General features: G+C 30.0%; 2 protein-coding genes across 2 annotated transcripts; one reads left to right on the forward strand and one right to left on the reverse strand.

Moving 5' to 3' along the window:
* Nucleotides 1-506: 506 nt before the first annotated feature.
* Nucleotides 507-6,174, forward strand: LOC115714163 (phragmoplastin DRP1C). The gene is made up of 16 exons (XM_030642732.2): nt 507-1,050; nt 1,130-1,193; nt 1,534-1,641; nt 1,727-1,828; nt 2,128-2,178; nt 2,288-2,349; nt 2,619-2,709; nt 2,802-2,866; nt 3,083-3,277; nt 3,408-3,527; nt 3,618-3,688; nt 3,946-4,171; nt 4,572-4,622; nt 4,898-5,126; nt 5,249-5,388; nt 5,715-6,174. The coding sequence occupies exons 1-16, from the start codon at nt 919-921 to the stop codon at nt 5,838-5,840; spliced, it is 1,833 nt and encodes a 610-aa protein (XP_030498592.1). The 5' UTR covers nt 507-918; the 3' UTR covers nt 5,841-6,174.
* Nucleotides 6,175-6,389: 215 nt separating this feature from the next.
* On the reverse strand, nt 6,390-10,241 carry LOC115714162 (adagio protein 3). Its single transcript, XM_030642731.2, has 2 exons — nt 9,805-10,241; nt 6,390-8,201 (listed from the first exon to the last, which is right to left on the reverse strand). The coding sequence occupies exons 1-2, from the start codon at nt 10,164-10,166 to the stop codon at nt 6,602-6,604; spliced, it is 1,962 nt and encodes a 653-aa protein (XP_030498591.2). The 5' UTR covers nt 10,167-10,241; the 3' UTR covers nt 6,390-6,601.
* Between the last annotated feature and the right edge of the window lie 10,868 nt (nt 10,242-21,109).

The following is a 21,109-nucleotide window of genomic DNA, read 5'->3' on the forward strand; positions in this document are numbered from 1 at the left end:
AATAAAATTAAATAAAAATGATTGCAACATCACAATTAACTTTAAGAACACTTATATTTTGCTTCATCTACTGCTCCAAAAACACAGCAGTAAAAACTGTTGCTGCAAATTCATTCAATCTCGTAGCTTGAGCACTCAGCTATTGTGTAATGTACATAATTGTACTACTAATAGCCCATTCAATCACAACAAATTTGTAATTCTCAACTACTAACAACAATTTGACGACGATTAATCGAAGAACAAAAAAGAACAACAATAGAACAAAATAAAATAAAATTATATAACACAAACAAAACTAAAACACTTAAAACCATATCACAAAGACAAGACCAATTACAGTAATAAAATACAATCTCTACGAAGCTACACTTAAACTCAAGAAATGCCAATATGCCTTACCAAAAAAAGGACAACTTTTACAAATTTAATAACAAAAAAACTCTAATTAATTCACGAGAGAAAGAGTTTAAATAAGAGTTTTCCTTTCTTTGGTTTCTTAATGTGAAAGTAATATTTGCATTTTGTCTTTTTTTTTGGAAAAGTCTTTTTATTTATTTATTCATTTATTTTTTAACGTTCAAATGTCACATTCAAAATTCTATGTTTCATTTCTCAAAAAAAAAAAAAAATATGAATTTTGTTTTTTGAAATAAATTTTAGCTTTTTTTTTTTTAAAAAAAAATTCTCCAACTTTCTCTAAACAATCATTTCAGTATTTTAACCATTCTTCTCTCTCTCTCTCTCTCTCTCTCTCTTAGATTCGATCTCAAAACCTAAACTCATCAGATCGATCAATGTTTTGAAGAACAAAATATCCATTCTTTGATCTCACATTTTGTTTTCAGATCCATTACCTACCTAAATTTATTAAAATCACTTTTTTTTTTTCATTCTTCATTGGATTTGATCTAAAAGATGGCGACAATGCAGAGCTTGATCGGTTTAGTCAATAAGATCCAACGAGCTTGCACCGTTTTGGGCGACCATGGTGGAGAGGGTATGTCCCTCTGGGAAGCTCTCCCTTCGGTTGCTGTTGTTGGTGGCCAGGTTTTCTTCTTTTCCTCTTCATTTTTAATGCTTTTTCATTTTCTCGGATTTTAATGCTTTTTTATATATTGGTTAATAGAGCTCTGGTAAATCTTCGGTGTTGGAAAGCGTAGTGGGCAGAGATTTCTTGCCTCGTGGATCTGGTATTTCTTCTTTTTCCATTTGGATGATTTATCAATAAAGATTCGTGTTTGGTAGCTTAGAAAGTGAAGGAACTGTAAAATGTGATAAGGGTTTTATCTGTTACTGTATTTTGGTTAGTAAAATATTGGGAACTTTATCTAATTGAGCCTACATTTGTATGGATATGGAACTCATTTGAATAAAGCTATTGCTATTTTAAGCATTCCAGCTGTTAACCTAAAGGGATTTTCTTTCAAGTTTTCCCAATCTTTCTTAGCAGCCAATCAGAGTAGTATTTTAACTGTTTTATTCAACTTGATTGATGTCTTGAAATGTGTATCCATTTTTCTTGATTTCAAGGTATTGTTACGAGGAGACCACTGGTGTTGCAACTTCATAAGACTGAAGATGGTCAGACTGAGTATGCTGAGTTTCTTCATGCTCCTAGAAAGAAGTACACTGATTTTGGTGAGTTTATTTTTTTATCTGGGCATTTCTTCTCGATTAAGACTTGTACCATTTATTGATTGAGGGTTTTAATTCTATTTTGCAGCTGCTGTGCGTAAGGAGATTCAAGATGAGACAGATCGTATAACTGGGAAATCAAAGCAAATATCTAACATTCCAATTCATCTCAGCATTTACTCTCCAAATGGTTTGTATTACTATTGAAATGTTGATCGTTCTATAAATATGTAAAATTTACAATTTATTTAGTCCATCTACAATGATTGGTAAACCAATCCACTAGCAAGCTCTGCTAGATACACTGAAGCTCTTCCTGTATATTGTTATTCATTCATTAACTTTTTCATATAAGTGTTTGGGTTGAGCTTTATTTGTTTAGCTGGATTCGAGGGATAGTTATCCATGTTCCATTACGCTGCTGTTAAACCACTTCTCCTCTACGCTCTTTTAATGGTATAATGACTAAAATCATGTTTCCACTGGCAGTTGTAAATTTGACAGTTATAGATCTTCCTGGGTTGACCAAGGTTGCTGTAGGTAATAATTCTCTTCTATTAAATTTAATTAAAGGAAGTAGTATTTCATTTCTTTATTCGGTAAATATGATGGATATATAATATCAAGTACCAAATATTTGCTGTTGCAGAGGGACAACCGGAAACCATTGTTGAAGATATTGAAAATATGGTCCGCTCTTATGTTGAGAAGGTGCGTATATGAAACATTGTTTTCTATCTCCTCTCTCTCTCTCTCTCTCTCTCTCTCTCTCTCTCTCTCTCTCTCTCTCCCTCTTTTAAAATTTTGTTAGTTTGAATTTGAAGAAGGTGGCTCTTATAAATATATTTTATTCAAAGGAATTAAACCACTCTGTTGATCATATAAAGAAGAATTGAATTTTTTTTTTCTTCATAATCATAATTTCAACAATAGTCTTCTTTTGCTCTTCCTCGTACTTATTCATATTCTCCATTTTGTAGCCTAACTCTATCATATTGGCTATATCTCCTGCAAATCAAGATATTGCCACATCAGACGCAATAAAACTTGCAAGAGAAGTTGATCCTTCAGGTAATCTGATACTTCCGTGTCTTATTTTAAGTTAATCAGTTTTCGTTTATAGGCTAAGAAATAATTTTTCTCCATTATAACTTATGTTTCAGGTGAAAGAACATTTGGAGTGCTAACAAAACTTGATCTTATGGATAAAGGAACCAATGCAGTTGATGTAAGTATATTAGCATCTTGAATGCAGAATTAAATTAGACAAGAACTTCAACCTAGTAAAAATTTAACCTTTCAAATGACTAGTTCATATTCTGCTTCTATTCTTTCTGGGCTTCTCTATCTGAATTCTAACAAAGTTGAAGATATTCTTTTTGTTTTTCTCATTCATCTGATTGGAAGGCTATAAGGTTCTTACTTTTTATTGCATGTGTTTAAGGTTCTTGAAGGAAGGTCATACAGACTGCAGCATCCATGGGTTGGAATTGTGAACCGTTCGCAGGCTGACATTAACAAGAATGTTGATATGATGGCTGCTCGTAGGAAAGAACGTGAATACTTTCAAACTAGTCCCGAGTATGGACACTTGGCACATAAGATGGGATCTGAGTATCTTGCCAAACTTTTGTCTAAGGTCATATTCTATCCATGCTGTCTTTATCTTAAATAAATACTTCTATATTACTGTAAATACTTTTTCGAAAAATTTGTCTTCCTCCTACCACTCTTTCTTATTAGTCCTTTTCTTTTTGCTCCTTTGTTAGCATTTGGAGAATGTCATCAGGCAGCGCATACCAAGTATCATTTCTTTAATAAATAAAACCATAGATGAGCTTAATGCAGAGCTTGATCGCATTGGCAGGCCAATTGCAGTAGACTCGGGGGTAATGAGTTTGACCTTTGTTAGCTTCTTGCTTGTGTTGTATGTAAACTTTTGTTTTACTAATGATCTTTTGGTACATGATATTCTGCAGGCCCAGCTCTACACTATTTTGGAAATGTGTCGAGCATTTGATCGAGTATTTAAGGAACACTTGGATGGAGGGTATGTTTCCGAAACTTTTTAGCATGTATTGGATTTTGTTGAAGAGTTCTTGCACAGGATGCATGAAAATGGTTCCAATGCAACTGTCCGACAATAACCTTAAAATTTAAGATAAAACGTTTGTACTTGAGTAAATGAAAATTAACTAATTGGATATAACTTCTTTTCAAGGCAGTCCTTCCATAATGCACATAGCAATTGGATGACATAACAAAACTGATAGGATATGTCAAACTAACTGTGCCATAATACTTCAGGCGACCTGGTGGAGATCGAATATATGGAGTTTTTGATCATCAGTTACCGGCTGCTTTGAAAAAACTCCCCTTTGATCGACATCTCTCAACTAAAAATGTCCAGAGAGTTGTTTCAGAGGCTGATGGTTATCAACCTCATTTGATTGCTCCAGAGCAAGGTTACAGGAGACTCATTGATGGATCTATCGGTTACTTTAAAGGACCAGCTGAGGCCTCTGTGGATGCGGTAATAAGATTTTCTCTATGATTGTACTGTCAAACAAGTTTTATGTTGTTTATGTGGTTTGAATATTTATGTATTAGCTTGATCAATCTTGTTTAACTCTTGTGTAACTCTTGTGTAACTCTTGCCCTCTTATCCTACTTGTGGAGATATTTCGAAATGAGAAATATGTTTAACTTGATGCCTTTAATATTTAATTGTTTGTATATATTTCTTCTTCATCAGATTAGGCATGTCATTTAATTAGTGTTAGGACTAAGAACGAAATTAGGAGGCAGAATTTGAGTGAAAATTGTATTTGGTGTTCTTGTAATTTATAATCCAGAACTTCTACAGTTTTTCATTTTTCTTTTCTGAATGTATATTAAGGTTTACTAAGAACCATTGAATTTCATTTCTTCAGGTGCACCATGTGATGAAAGAACTTGTTCGGATGTCCATAGCTGAAACTGAGGTACTGAACTTTTACTTGATCGAGATTTCTGGGTATAAAAAATCTTAATATAGAATTGCAAATTTAGTGTCAGCTTATGATTTGTAAAACAAGATTGGATTTCAGCATTTACAGTTTTGTATCCTAAGTGAGGTGTCAAACTATGCAAGCTTGTATATTATGTGAAAGAATTGGAGTATATGTGTTCAAAGTGCTACTTGATTATTGTTCCTTTGGATTTTTTAGATGTATGAATAAATATATTTATCGGTGCATATACGTCATGACGATTTCAGGAACTTAGACGGTTTCCTACCCTTCAAGCTGACATAGCAGCTGCCGCCAATGAAGCATTAGAAAGATTTCGCGACGACAGCAGGAAAACAGTCACAAGACTAGTGGATATGGAATCTAGCTACCTAACTGTGGATTTTTTCCGAAAGCTTCATCTCGAACCTGAGAAAACTCCAAACCCAACAGGACCACATGCAGACCGTTACTCAGATAATCATTTCAGAAAAATCGGTATTCCATTTTCTTCTTGCTCTGCCACTACATAACTCATAAACAGAAGTTGTTTTATCACATGATAGAATATATCAAGATATTTGGATTTCATTGAGACAGACTCAATTGTTATGTATCAGGATCAAATGTCAGTGCTTACATTAATATGGTTTGTGAAACACTGAAACATTCGATTCCAAAGGCTGTGGTTTACTGTCAAGTCCGAGAAGCGAAAAGATCACTTCTTACCCACTTCTATGCTCAAGTTGGGAGGAGAGAGGTAGAGTATCCATATCTTACTTTATTAATTTTATCATGTTGATAAAGTTGTTGTATTATAATCCAAGTATACCATTGTAATCTGAGTTTAGAAGATGGATAATTTAAGAAGACAATTCAAATCAATTAGGAAAAGATACCTTACTTTTCATGATAGAATAGAAACTATTTGAAGTACTCTGCCTTTTATGATAAGGGCCTAATGAGTTTTGTTGGCCTTGGCCCTAAAGATGTTGTTTGCTATCGAGAACCCGAGGCTTACGAGTAATATTTGGCATTTTATTCCTACTGTGATTCTTGAGTAAGTTCTTGACTCTGTTTATGCAGAAGGAGAGGCTCGGTGCAATGTTGGACGAGGACCCGGCACTCATGGAAAGGAGATCAACCATAGCGAAACGGCTTGAACTTTACAAGTCAGCTAGAGACGAGATCGATGCAGTTGCATGGAAATGATGAGGCCAGCTTAACACGACATCGATAACCATGCCAAAATTTGTATGCACCCCATGACGAAAATAGATTTTTTTTTCCTTTTATTAGTATCCATATTCTTTTTCACACTTGAAAATGAGGAAAGACTTCAATATAAGAACTGCCATTATTTCAGCCAATTTATATGATTCTTTTTTCTTTTGGTGAGAATTTCGATTATTGTGAAAAGATGAGTGGTTTTATTGTATTTCTTTCTTCTTTTTAGGTTATTATGCCTTCAATATCACTGTAATATATTCATTCACAACTCACTCCAAGCTTTCTTTATTATTATTATTATTATTATTTGTTTAAATTTACATATATTTACATATGAACTAGTAAATCCTTTACCAATTTCTTCATTTTTTAACTTTGTCTTAAAAAATTAACAGTTCATGGCTTTGATGAAATAACCAAAATCAGTACAAATAGTATAAGAAACTAACTAGAAGATGCCAAAGGGCACTCATTAACATACCAAATAAGTTTTTATCCTATGCTCAAAATGTACAAAAAGGTCAAATGAAATAGGCACAAAGATCTTTACATATATATATGATATGATACAGAGCTAATAATAAACAAATCCACAACACATCAGAAGAACCTCACCAGAATTTGATCTAAGCAAATTACAAATGCTACAAAATGCAGTATAGGAACTATCGAAGAACCCGAAATGGCATGAGCCATGAAACAAAATTTTTTGTCCCAGAATGATGTTGGTGTGGGATCAGTTTTTAGTCCTGTCGGCTTGCTAAGCACAGCTCATGCAATTCGTTGAGTATCCACTCCTCACCCGTGTGGCCGCCCAATACTAGGACCCTTGTCCCTCCAACCACACAAGTGCTATGACCCCAAGCAAATTTCGGCGGTTGTTGTCCTGGAACATTAAGAATCCTCCATGATGGTTTTTCCTCGGAAGGATCCAAAAGGAAGAGTTGCGAAGGTGAGTGAAGCCCGGCAATGGATCCACCGAAGATGATGATCCTTCCACAAGGCATGCTCACAGCAACATGATCTAGTCTAGGAGGAGGAACAACAGCACTTTGGCTGCCAACACCGGTAAATGCACTACATTCCAGTAATCTCCACCGGGGCTCGTCATCTTCTAAATCAATGGTGTATGCCTCTCCAGATCGCAATCTTAGGTTCCCACTCTTGGCTAGACCACCGAACATAAGAATTTTCGTTCGCCCATAAACTGAAAGTGAGTGCCCTAACCGAGATGGAGGTGCCCATGAAGTTGGAATTTCTCTCCATGTAGGCTTGTCCGTAGTGAGATCCAACAAGTATGTATCGCTTAGAAGTACTCCAGCATCTGTGCATCCACCTGAAACAACTAATTTTGAACCTTCAATCGTGCAAGAACTATGCCAGGATCTCGGAAGAGGGGGAGTTCCACCGAAAACTTCTGTCCATGTTGGCTGTTTGGCATCCAAGTCGAGAACAAAGACATCATTGAGCAATCCCTGACGCCCGCATCCTCCAAAGACTACTAACCAGGAACCATTCAAACACGAGAGAGTGTGACCCCAACGACCTGGTGGGGATGATCCTACACTCACTCGACGCCATTCTGGATTTGCAGCATCAAGATTGAGAACAAATGTGTCATCCATTGGCTGCATATTAACTCCTTCACCTCCAAACAATACAAGCCGATTGCCAGCAGCACAAGCACTGAAATTACATCGTGACGGCTCTACTGCACCTCCAACTGTAAATTTTCTCCAACATACAGCCTCAAGAGTTGTCAATTCCCGAGCAAGGCGCCCCCATCCTAATTTCTTTGTCATCAGTTCCAATGTACCAGTGACCTCTCTCCCCCATGCATTTTGACATACCATCTTCCTCACATGCTCATTTTTCGTGAGCTGACGAATCCTTCTGCAGACAGAACCAATGGATGCAACATCCCTTGGTGTCAAACGAGACAATATATTGTGAGCTAAGACTTCATCTGAAAGCTGAAGAATACCACAGATTTGTTGTTCTTGGTTGATTGGTGATTCTCCAGTAATACAAGGATACTTCCCTGACTGATTAAACTGCTGACTACAAGTTTCTTTGAAAACTGGATATGATAGGCGGTTCAGATCTATTTTCGCTTCTGCAAAAACCTGAATACCTATCACATGTGTCACGATTCCGTCGTCATCATGTATAGGTGCAAGTCTTAGTCTATTAACTAGGGGTGTGCCATCCTTCCTGAAATTAAGGAGCTCACCCTGGAATTCAATTCCTTCCACAAGACATCTTCTAATCTCAGAAACAACAACAGGATCAACCAGAGGGTGCCGCCTTTGAGCACGAGGGTCCCTATATTGTAAGAACCGACTGAAACAAAACAATAACGTTGTAGGTTAGCAGAAATTCCTTTCCAAAACAACTATGTAAGAACTAGATTGTCGAAGTAAAAATAGAAGTCAAACCATAACATGGACATGCATGATTACCACTGAAGTAAAACAAAGCAAAATACCATAAGCCAATAGCATCACAGACAGTGTCTTGGATACAACACCAAAATATTAACTTATAAACAGTGTGTTTTTATAATATTTTGGGTGGAGTCATAACAATGAGCAATGTGTCTTTCTCTCATTCTTTTGTTTTCTTACTCACCATAAGGATAAGCAAATCTAGAAAGCTCAATAGAAAGCAAAGAAAAATACGGAAAGTGCCAGAACTTAAAACCCAGGAAGTGAACTTGGGAAAAAATCTTTTAAAATGTCCAATTACCAAAACTTCCCCATAAAGAAAATGTTGAGACTCAAACCCCAGTATAAACTAAACCGACTAACTCACAATGTGATGAGAGAGAGAGAGAGAGAGAGAGAGAGAGAGAGAGAGAGAGAGAGAGAGAGAGAGAGAGAGAGAGAGAGAGTATTGGTTTGATACGTACGGCAATAGGATTCCTCAGAGTACAGAAGTAAAAAGCTTTTCATCAGAATATAAAATTGTTGTCATGGTCATCTCCAACAAGTTAAACTAAAACTAAAGGTATTTTATCCAATTCAAATTAAAACAAAAGTTTTTGTCCAATTCAAAACAAACAAAAAAAAAACAGACTGCTTCTTTTCTTCACAAGGTTCTCTGTTGAAAAATTGTGAAAATAAAAGAATAGCTAGTTAGTAAGTTACAGGTTTATATGGCACCTTTTCTGACCTTCAAACAATTTCACTGATCATTTTCGAATGTCTGATGGGTGATGGCAACGGAAACTTCTCAAACTCTTACTCCCTTTTCACAGAGAAACGAAACTTAAAGAATTGCCCCATTAATACAAATGTACATACAAAAGTTCAAAAGTAGATAAAAATGGAAACTTTCAATTTCTTAGCTTCACGACACCAATTTTGTCTTCTTCTTAATTTTTTAGTTTATTTCTTTTCCTCCCCCTTAGCCATATCTTCAATACCCCTAAACCTTTTCTTCTCCACATGTTGGAGAACCAAATACACTAGCTTATCTCTTACACTAAGAAAAATAGCATATTCTCTAAATACCGTTATGAACTCTTCACTAGGAAAATTCTATTTCTCATTCATTTCTTTCATAACCTTTAGTCCTAAATGACTTCACATAAATTTTATGGTAGGCTAAGAAAAATACTAACAAATAACTAATACCATTATTTAGAGAAAATGCTAATTTTCTTAATGTAACATTATCCAAATTCATAACTTACATTGTTTTAACCAAACAGAAACCAAAAATCTCAAAAACATTTAAAATCATAGCAAACGAGATTTAGATTAATCCCAAGTAAAGGCATTCTTTTCAGTCCCAAAATGGTACTAAGATCTATAACAGAGTTGCAATCATTAAAAGTATTAACAGCAAAAAAAACACTTTCTAGGTCGCAAACAAACAAGAATTCAATTTTCTCTTAAATCAAACAGGAAAAGAACAATAAAGCAAGAGAAAGAATTATTACCAGTTTCGACCTAGGACCTCGTCGGCGCGGTAACCGGTGAAGATCTCAAAAACCTTATTAACGTAAATAATGGGGAAATCGGGCTCTAGAGCATCGGAGACAACGAACGAAGTAGGCGTCGTCATTGGATAGAACAAGATCTCTGCTCTTAATGGAAGCTCGCTACAAAACTCATCCTCATCATCTTCATCATCATCATCATCATCATAGTTCTCTCCAAAATCAAGACTTTGTTGTTGTGGTTCTTCAGCCTTGGCCAATTTTATTCTCTTACCTGAGCTACCGTTCTCCTCATCTTCCTCATCTCCACCGCCACCACCGCCTCCACCACCACCACCACCACCGACTCCTTTTTTAGCCATGGACGGTGTTCAATTTTCTCTCTCTAGATTCTCTCTCTAAACTCTGAAAATGGAAGAAGTGCTTTCATGAGCAGTGTTTGAAGATATTATATGAACTTCATTTTATATATTTGTTTCTGTTATTTTACGAAAATGCCCTTCCTAATGTCTCTGAACTACAACATTACCCTTCCTAATTTCAAGTCTAGAATTTAAAAACAAAAATAGTATGCAAAATAGCCTTTATGAATTTTTTTATAAGTAAAATAATTTTATAAAAAAATTTATTAACATACTTTATATCTATTTAAAAAAAAAACCTTATACTTATTTGAAATTAATAAATGACATACTTTTAAGTTTATTTTACAATTTATAAAATTATAATTGTACTGTAACATTAAAATAATAATAATAATAATTTTAGAAATTTATTATTAATATTTTTTTATTACATTTTTATGTTAATTTTAATCATTGTTTTAATTTTTTGTCTAATAGTATATATATATTTTGTTTATTTTTACTCTAATAAGATTTTATATTTAATTTAATTTTAATTTTTTTGGGTTAATATTTAAAAGGGAAAAAAACAAAAAAATACAAAAAAGGAAAAAAAATTACAAAAATACTTTGGGCCGGCCCATTAAACATTTATACAGTCCACATACAAATATTTACAAAAATACCACATGCACTAAGCCTTCAGCTGTACAGAGCGAACCATGAAGATGAAAATACGCGCTCGTTTCAAAACTGCAAAACAACCAAAATGAAACCAAAGCGAGAAAAATACAACTATTAATTCAATTGATCTGATTCAAATAAAACTGATGAAAAAGCACAATGACCACAACTATATTAAATTGAATTAAGTGTTGTGGTTTTTCAAGTTGATTTACAGTTGCATCATTATTTTATATTAGTTTAATTCAATTGTTTGCAAGAATTTATTTTGGAAATAAGAAAAGGAAAAAACACTTTGAGAAATAGTTAGTTTCTGAAATAAATTTAAACGTTTCTTAATAGTTTCATTTTAGTTTTATTATAGTTTATTAACAGCAATAAATATAAATTGTAAATAAACAAGTATACAAACTATAATAAAACTATAAAAAAACTAAAAACAAATGAATGACGAAACAACTCTACGAATATAAACTACAAACATCTAAATCGAATTGTTACCTAAAAAAGAACAGCAAACAACTATACCTAATAATATTCCCAAAACACATCATACATAAACATATTAAACTATTAAAAAACTAGAAAAAAAAACTAAAACCCACTGATTAGAGACACTAAAACAAAAACAAATGTTTCAAAATATCTAAAAAAAACTAGAAACACAAACAGAACATAAAACACAACAAAAATGGAACGAAAATAATAAGAAACAAACTAAAATGCCAAACCCAAGAACAAAATAAAATTGATTAAACAAAAATAAAGTCCTAAAAATCCAAAGAAAACCAAACGAAATTTTAAAATGAAAAACCTAAAATATCACAAACCAGAAAAAACCAAAACGATGAAATGGAAATACAAGAAAATGTTTAAAATGGGGGGAAACGAAAATGAAACTGAAAACCAACCTCTGTTCAAACTTCGGCAGAGGCACTAGCTTTTTCACTAGAAATTTCTTCAACCATTTGCTCCTCCACATTGAGCTTCGATTTCTTCTCTTCAACAATCGGACGTTTACCCTTTGCTTTGTTAGCCAAAGATTTCAAGCCCATTTTCGATTTTTTTTTTCTGAACTGGGGAAAGAGATGAGGATGAACGAGTGATGACCATTTTATAAAGAAATTTGAAACAAGAATAAACTGAGAGGGAAAAAAACTTGAGAAATCGTGGGTTGAGTGAGAGTTGAAATTTTTTGGAAGAACAAAAAATGAGAGATAAAAAATCGTGATGAATAATGAGTAGTTATGCTTCAACAATGGAGGTTATTGATCTTCCAAACAAAAAAAAAAAAACTGAAAGAAAATCCAAAATCAAATGAAAAGAAAAGGAAAAAAGAGAAAGAAGAGAGTGGAAGTTGATTGATGTGTGATAGAAAAGAAAAAAAGAGAAAGAAGAGAGTGGAAGTTGATTGATGTGTGATGGGGATGACACATGTGTCTGTGCATGAGAATGGTGTGTAAGTGGTATTATTGTAATAAAATAAAGATGGTAAGTAAAAATGTTGATGTGGGCGTGTAGGAGTAAAACAGTAATAAAATGTGCAAAACAGATTTTTGGTGTAAAAATTTCTATTTAAAATATAATTTATATATATATTTCAAGAATGTGAAAAGAAAGAAAAAACTTTTTAAAAAAAGTTGGTATAAATTAAAAGTACATATTTATATACTGAATGAAAATAATAAAATAAAATAGAGTGTATTTTCAATTTTTAAAGTATAAATAAAATTTTCCTATTTTAAATCACAGCACAATAAATCTACTTTTATTGTGTTATATTTTTTTTTTATCATATTCATTTATTTTAATTACGAACTAGCTTCTGAATTTAGTAGATTTTGCATTTACTAATGACTAATGAGAATTGGTATTTAAGTTTAGTGTTAGTAGATATTTCGACCAAATTCAAAAAAGATAACTTTTGTCTTTATGTAATAAAAAAATAAAATAATTTCCCTCTAAAAAAAGTATTTTTATTCATGAACTGAAAAGATAAAGGGATTTTTTTTTGTTTTTTATTTTTTTTATTTTTACACTTTAAAATAATTCTTTTTGTATTTTTACGAAATTTTATATAAAAATCTCTATTGTAACTAGAGTTGTAACTTAAATTGCAATAAATAAATTTGAAAAAAATAAAAAAAATAACAAATGGGGTAATTTTCCAAAAAGATAAATATAAAAAAAATTATATGAATTATTTTTGTTTTTAAAGGGCAATAGTTGTGGTAGTAACACTAATTTAGCAAAATTTTCATTATTTGTAAGTTGTTGATATAGATAAATAAATAAAAGGTATATATTTGGTAATGGGAGTGGCATTATGGTAAATAACAGAGAATTCAAGGGGGAAAAGAAAAGAGTAAAATCCACGTGGGTTAAGGGGAAAGGATATTTTGGTGGGAGAAGAAAATATCTAAGGAATGATGTGCCAGCGTGGACATCATATTATTTGTCAAACAAGATATTTTGTTTAATTAATTCGTTTGGAAGTTTTTATTGGGTGCGGCTCAGTCTACCCATTACTATTATCTCATATTCAATTTGACCAATCAATCTTCTTCCACCCTCCACCACACATTTTTGTTTTAATAAATAGAGATTATATGATATGGTATGGTGACATAATATGCCACCCCTAATTTTTTTATTTATTTTTTTTTTAAAAGTGTCTATCTAACGGCATTTCTTGGTTTAACATTCTTGGTTTAACAGAATATACTTAAAAATAAAAGAATATTCTGTTAAATTTAACGATTAGGTTTGATCTCCCGTTAAAAAATAAACCCAATAATTAAACTCAAAAAATTAAACAATCTTTTAAATAAACAATCTTTTAAATATTAATAATCTCTTTTTAAATTAAAAAAATCATCTTAGCCACATATCTCTCTAACAAACCTATCTTGAGAGAATATTAATAATTTTTTTATTTATTTTTTAAAAAAGAAAAATATAGATAAAATATCTAAAAAAGATAATATAAAAGAAGATTGATTGTGTTGCCTTAGAGATTTTTGGGCTTGGGCTTAAAAAAATAATTAAAAAAAAAAAAAAAAAAAAAGATGAAATGAAATTTGTAATTAGTATTTACCTTATATGTTTGTGCTTATTTTTAGTTTTATTTTTAATTTTACTACCAAGAGGAGAAGGTTGAAAAATATTAGAATATGAAAATATTATTGGTGCTTATTAGTAATTTACAAAGAATGTGAAAGTCTATAAATATATAGTTGTGTAGCTATTATTAGATATGAAATGAGATAATATAACTTTTTTCAATTAGAAGATTAATGTACATTTTACTATTAATAACATACATTATTATAACACAACTATGTTTTACTTACTAAATATACTAACACATATTTTATTTTTATAAAACAAATTGTTCAAATAATTATACTATTTTAATTATTAATTAAAATAAAAAACTAAAATATTAAATAAAACTAACACTACGTGGCTTGGCACGTAACAATCACCTAGTATATATAAAAAAGACTTACCTCACATTCATTTTTAGAATTAGATATTGTTTCTCTAATAAAGTAATTATTAGCTTAATATTTTAGACATAGTTATACTTTCTTTACATATTAATAATTCTTAATTTTATGTTCAATTTTTTAATCTGAAAATAACTTGAAAGAAAGAAGTATCGAACTTCGTTATCAAGAACGGAACTACTTTTTTAATGTTAATTTTTAAATAAAGGAGATAAAATATATTTTTTTGAGTGAAAATACTTATTATTAAAAGGAGATAAAATATATAAGTTAACATCTTTGTTGAATTAAATATAATTTCAAATTAATATATGATAATAATAATTTTGGCTGTAATAATTAAGTTGCTAATGTTAATTTTATTTTTATTTTTCTTATTTTCATTTTTAAATATTTTAAATAAATAAAATTATTTTTATCGTAATTCGATACTAACTCTAAAGTTAAACTAAAATATTATTATTGTCTATATTTTTGTGTGGGTAGAGAATCAAATCCTAACAAAAACATTAAAAAAGTATATACTCATATTATGATGAGTTTGGTAATTAAACTCTTATATGTATAAAAATTAGTGAATTTAAAACGTTTTTTTTTTCACCTTTTAATTTACAAAGAATTTAGAATAATTATCCAAATAAAAGACTAAGAAATTGTAATATTCCAAAAGTCAATGTTTTTATTTACTTAATTTCCTAAAAAAAAATTATAAGTGTGTGAATTGTGAATGTGATATTACTATACATCTCAAACAAAAAATTCTCAATCAATATGAATGAGCACAACTTAATTCATATTTTTATAAATAGAGAAATTGAATGTGAATGAATGGTTAAGATAGGGCCACAACATATAAATCTAAAAATGGAAGAAGTAAATAGAGATACTATAAAGAAAGGTAGTTGAAGAAATAATGAAATATATATGTACAAGTAATATATATCTATTCAATTCTCATCCATGTGATCTTGTGATTAGATACATACATCCCTCCACGTGTATATATTTTCATTTATTATTTCCACCACCACATATTGAAAATACTCTTTTTTTTTCAAAAAAAAAATAATAATAATCTTTTCTAAAAAAAATACATTTTTATTTGGATATGAAATTTAGTATTTTTTTGCATTTTTTTTTTAAAAGTTTCACCAGGCGACTTATTAGTTTTTTTAGTTGAATGTGATATTAAGTTTTTCATTCTAATTATTAAAAGGGTATAATTTGTTTATTTTTTGATTATGCTCTTTGAATAATATCATGATAATGATAATGGAGTTTATATGATTCAACACATAAGCTTAAATTAATACTCTCATAGTCTCATATGGGTGTGTCTCTCTCTCTCATCCATAGCTTTAAATTTTAAGATTATACCATGAAAACATGATCTCATCTTTCTTTCTTACTTTTTTTTTTTTTTTTTCCTTTCTCTCTTTTATTTTTTTACTAAAAATGAATATGCATGCAACCCACAAGAAAATTTGCTTTGTTTTATTTGGAGAGATACTAAAATAAGTAAAGAAAAAAATAATATGTATATATAACTTATCAAAATATCTATTTTCTTAGCTAGTCTTGAAAGATTATGCAACCACTATCAATATCAATTTTTCTCCCTCACTCTCTCTCTCATTTCATTGTCACTTCATTGTTTGGCATGGTATTATTATTATTATTATTATTTTTGCTTTTGAAAAAAATTACTTTAATACAAATATATAAGTTTTCAATTTTAAAAAATTACAATAATAATCTCTAAGGTCACGATTCTATAGATCTATTGGTACTCAATTTAACAAATATGCTAAGTACTAATAAAAATATACGAGTTGGAGATTTATCGGTCCAATTTTATAATTTTCATTATTTAAATTATTAAATAAATAAATAAATAAAAACTTTATTAATATTCTTTTTTATTTTCATTTGTTCTAACTTTCCATCTCATTCTTTGTTATTTTTCAGAAGAAATAACAACAAAATAGAAAAAGGAGAAAATAGTGAAGAGATAGAAAGACATAGAAAGTTAGAACAAAGATAATTGCTAAAATGGATTTGAGAAATTTTCAAAAAGATAATAATAATTCTAGAAAATAATTATCCAAAAACATATAGTACTCTCAATTAATGCCAAACATACTCTTTGTTGATAAGTATGAGAAATCTTAAATATTGATATATGAAAATGAAGTGTATACATATTTTCATACATTTATTTAACAAATTGGAAAATGACAAGTCAATTATATTAATTAAATTTATTAGATAACTTGTATATAGTTGGAGTTTGATATGAACAAGCAAAAGATAACAGGTTCCAAATAACTCAGTCTTCTAATTTTATTCTCTAATTAAACTGTAAAATTTATCATTTTATATTAGTCGTTGAATAATATATAAAAGGGTAAATGGCGGCAAAATCTTTAAAATTTTATTTTGGTTTCACTTAACCTCCAAAATCTAAATTTGGGCGGTAAAACCCTTAATACTCGCATTCTGTTAGCAATTTAACATTTCTGTTCATTTTAAGTGTTAAGTGCCATGTTGGACTGAACATAGTGTACACGTGACAAAGAAAAAAAAAAGAAAAAAGAAAAAGTTGGACAAAGAGAAGAAGAAAAATAAAGCTAGGCAAAGTGAAGATATATAGACCAATAATAAATGAAATATTTTCATCAAAATATAATCAATGAAAATTATTTTTTCCAACTTAATTAAATAGAGTTTGAGTTGCTACTAATCTTCAAGATAATTGAGTTATTATTATTATTATTATTATTATATTGGGAATGAGATTTGAAACTAATGGACATTATAAAAAATAATTATTTTTAGTGATAATTTTTTAGTCACAATATAATTTTTTTGTGATTAAATGTGACTTTTAGTCACAACAAAACGTTACTTGTGACTAAAACATAATATTTATACACAAGTTGTCACTAATTTAGTTTAGTTACAACAAGTATTGTGACTAAAAATACATTTAGTCACAACAAATTGTGATTTTTGTGATTAATACCTTAGCCACGGACCTTTTAGTGACAACATAAGAATGATAATTTGTAATTAGTCACAACTATTTTACTTTCAGCCACAAGTTTTATTGTGACTAAAAGTAAAATTTTTTGTAGTGTGAGATATTTTCTTTGCATGGAAAAAATCTAATTAATACAACTATAGACTATATTTGTAACCGACAAAATAGTTATATAAATCAATGCATGTGCATAGTTCTTTTTTTTTTTTCACTAGAAATTTATGATGATCATGCTTGATTTGAAAAAAAATAAAAAAAAATAAAAATTGAGAGAGATGCCATGTAAAATGATTTGGGGTTGGCAAAATTGGTATGGGTGTCTCAATCTCATCCATAGCCTTTTGAAGATCACTATATATATGAGCACTAACACATCTCACCTTTCTTAATTTCTTACATTTGTTGTTACCAAAATGGAATTAGTGCATCCATGCACCATCACTTAACTTGAAATATATATAGAGAACTTTCCACCTACACAAAGAAACTTTGCTTTTGTTTCATCTTATATGGGGAGATAATAAAATAGGTAATGACAACAATGCTATTGCTTATCAAAATATCTTTTCTTGCCTAGTCTTGAAAGATATCTATTAAATCTTTTTTTTCCTAGTCTTAATTATTATTATGAAGTTATGTTTTAAGTAATAATAACAAAAAAAAAAAAAATAGCCCAAGATGGTGGGAGCTCATGAGTGTTAATAGTTAAATTGATGTCTTACTAGTGTTAGTTTGTGGCGTAAATACTTAAATTTTATTCTTAGTTACACATAAATATCTAAGTTTAATTTTTAACGGCAATAATACTTAAGTTATATTTCTAGAAATTCCTTAAATACCTTACTGTTAACTGTTAAGCCAGTGACCACATGATAGTCTTTAATTGGTCCAAGTCATTAAATTTTTTATTTTGTATCTAAAAAACTATTTAAATATACCAATAAGAAAATGACATGTTGAACACTTAACGACCAGGCACCTACGGAAGTTTTAGAGATATGACTTAGATATTATTATTGTAAAAAATTAAACTTTGGTATTTATTTGTAATCATGAGTTAAACTTAGGTATTTACTCTGCAAATTACTCTTGTAGTAATTATAGTTGTTGTAATATATAAATAGATAATTGTCAGCGAAATTCCTAAATGATTTTAATTTTTATGCACTTAACCTTCTCATATTTTTTATGATTTTAAAGTGTCATTTAAAATTCACTGTTAAATGCTAAGTAGGATGACCATTGTGTACACCCGTATATACATGACATTACAACCTCGAAGTTAATGAAAATATGTCACATACACACACAAGTGTACACAGTGGCAATACATTTGGTATTTAACAGTGAGATTTAACTAGCGCCTCAAATTTATAAAGAAAAGTAAAATTAAAAGAATTTTGCCACCCAAAAAAAATATTAAGAGGTTAAGTGTATAAAATTAAAACAAAAAAGTTTCGCCGCTAATAGCCCTATATAAATACTTACTTTCTATCACATCATTTTATTTCATTCTACCCTCTTATGCGGGTGTATTAAATGTGTTGTACGAAACGAAAACAATCAATTACTTACGATTTTGTATACCGGACTAACAAACATGCAACACAATTAAGAACAATACATCAAGAGATCACAAGAACCAAGTAATGAATTAAAGCAGTAAAACAGAGAAGAATAACACCAGATTTAACGAGTTCGAGCCTTGTGTAATGCTCTACGTCTCAGTTGGAACAACAATAATCATATCTTTATTAATATCAGTGATATCAAGGTTACAAGAATCCTCTACAAACTCTCATACATTACGAGAAAAAGTTTCTCTCACTAGTTTACACTCTATCTCTCAACCTTACATTATCACAATTTTCATTCAAGTAATTATGGTTTGATTCACCTACAAATTACAAAGATTGATAGCTACTTATAAATTTGCATTGTTGCCTAAAATAGCTCTAAAATTATCGTGGCACATTTATACCGTCTTAAATATTCTAGCTCATCAACAACAATAATAATTCACGACAACTTTGAGATCGCACTTTCATTTGAGACAAGCCATATGCTTTAATATGGACAAGCTCTCATTCCGGATGAACATCCTTGATTGACAGTAAACTATCAAGAAGTGCATCTTCAGATTAATGACAAGTTATCTGGAAGACACTACATTTACGGAAGACAAGCTTCACATGAGAACCATCTAGATTGGCCACATCTTTAATTTTCACACTCCGTCGAAAAAGCCTTCTCGGTTACTTCAGCTCTTTAATTTTCGTCCCCTCTGATTGCTTGCTAATTAAGAGTTTCTGAATTTTTTGAGCTCTGAAAATCTCTTAAAAATACTAATAATAATGTGTTTATATAAGCTAACAAAATTACTTAAAAGATACTAAAAAGATTTAAATGTTAAACTGAAAAAAAGATAAAACTCATGCTTAGCCGCAACTCCACTAGAGAAGACTATCCTTTTATCTTTTTTATTTTTAGAAATTTTTCTGTTGCGATTACTAATAGTATTTTGGCCATAATTCTCTTGATATTACTTTGAATTGGACGATTCAAGATTCCAAAAAGTTAAAAGAGAGATCTAGAACTTTTATATTTTAACTTTCTCTAAAATCTGATCAAAATATAGTCTAATTTAGGCTTGAAGTTTTAGTTTATTTTCTTACAAAATTTTCTCTATTTTATAGATCATTTTTTTTTTAATTTGATCAATTTATACATTTCAAGTGTCGAAACTTGAAATTAAAAAAAACAAGCGTAATTTTATTTCAAAAAGTGACAATAAAAAAGAAAATTAACTCTAAAAGTGACATAAATAATAGGCTAAAAATAATCTAACATTTACGTGTTAATTGTGTTTAAGAACTCAAGAACTCACTCAACAATGGTGAGTTATTTTTTGTATTTTGAATGACGAAATATGTTGTCTGTATGATATTAAATTGATCGGATTTGCTAATCTAATGCAACATATTAATACATGTAAGGTCCTAATAATTGTTTCTTGTAACCATAATCAACAAATCTCCACTTTTATTTCAATGTTAAAGTTGCTTTATTCCCATTTATGTTTAGGTGATACCAATTAGGAGTGGACATTAGATCTAATCCAAACTTTTTCTTTTCATCCAATTTAATCTAATTAGTAATTGGATTTGAAAAATCATCATCCGATCCAATCTAATTAGATCTCAAAATTCAATTCATCCAATTACTAATTGGATTGGATCGGTTTCTTAATTGGATATCCAATTACACAACTAAATTTTAATATTAACATAAAAATATAAAGAAAAATACGTAAAAATTAAATATTATCCTTTACTCAAGTTTAATACTCCATAAACATACCATCTTACAATATAATGCAACTAAAAATTTTAAATAATTAAAACAACAATATTTCTAAAAAATAAAAAAGAACAAAATATCATGAAAATAAATACACAAAACAATCAACTTTTACAAATTTAACACAAAAAAATCTAATTAATATATATATATTATATTTTTTATTATATAGATAAATATAAATAATTTTTTAACAAATAAATGTAATTGGATTTGATCGATTTTTAATTGGATTTTGAGATTGATATCCAATAACTGGTCTAATCCAATTAGAATCCAACTTTTAGCATCCAATCCAATTGTAATTGGATATCCAATTTTTTGTAATTGGATTGGATTGGATCAGTTCGGTTCAATTGGAT

This window comes from Cannabis sativa, chromosome 4 (assembly GCF_029168945.1).
Source record: "Cannabis sativa cultivar Pink pepper isolate KNU-18-1 chromosome 4, ASM2916894v1, whole genome shotgun sequence".
In the NCBI taxonomy this organism is placed as follows: Eukaryota; Viridiplantae; Streptophyta; class Magnoliopsida; order Rosales; family Cannabaceae; genus Cannabis; species Cannabis sativa.

Bases quoted from the DNA above. Each gene is read 5' to 3' on its own strand.
- LOC115714162 (XM_030642731.2), bottom strand. From the start codon at position 10,166: ATGGCTAAAAAAGGAGTCGGTGGTGGTGGTGGTGGTGGAGGCGGTGGT. The intron at 8,202-9,804 runs GTAATAATTCTT...GTTTTGTTTCAG, and splicing joins GAGGTCCTAGGTCGAAACTG to TCGGTTCTTACAATATAGGG.
- LOC115714163 (XM_030642732.2), top strand. From the start codon at position 919: ATGGCGACAATGCAGAGCTTGATCGGTTTAGTCAATAAGATCCAACGA. The intron at 1,051-1,129 runs GTTTTCTTCTTT...ATTGGTTAATAG, and splicing joins TTGCTGTTGTTGGTGGCCAG to AGCTCTGGTAAATCTTCGGT. The intron at 2,710-2,801 runs GTAATCTGATAC...CTTATGTTTCAG, and splicing joins AAGAGAAGTTGATCCTTCAG to GTGAAAGAACATTTGGAGTG.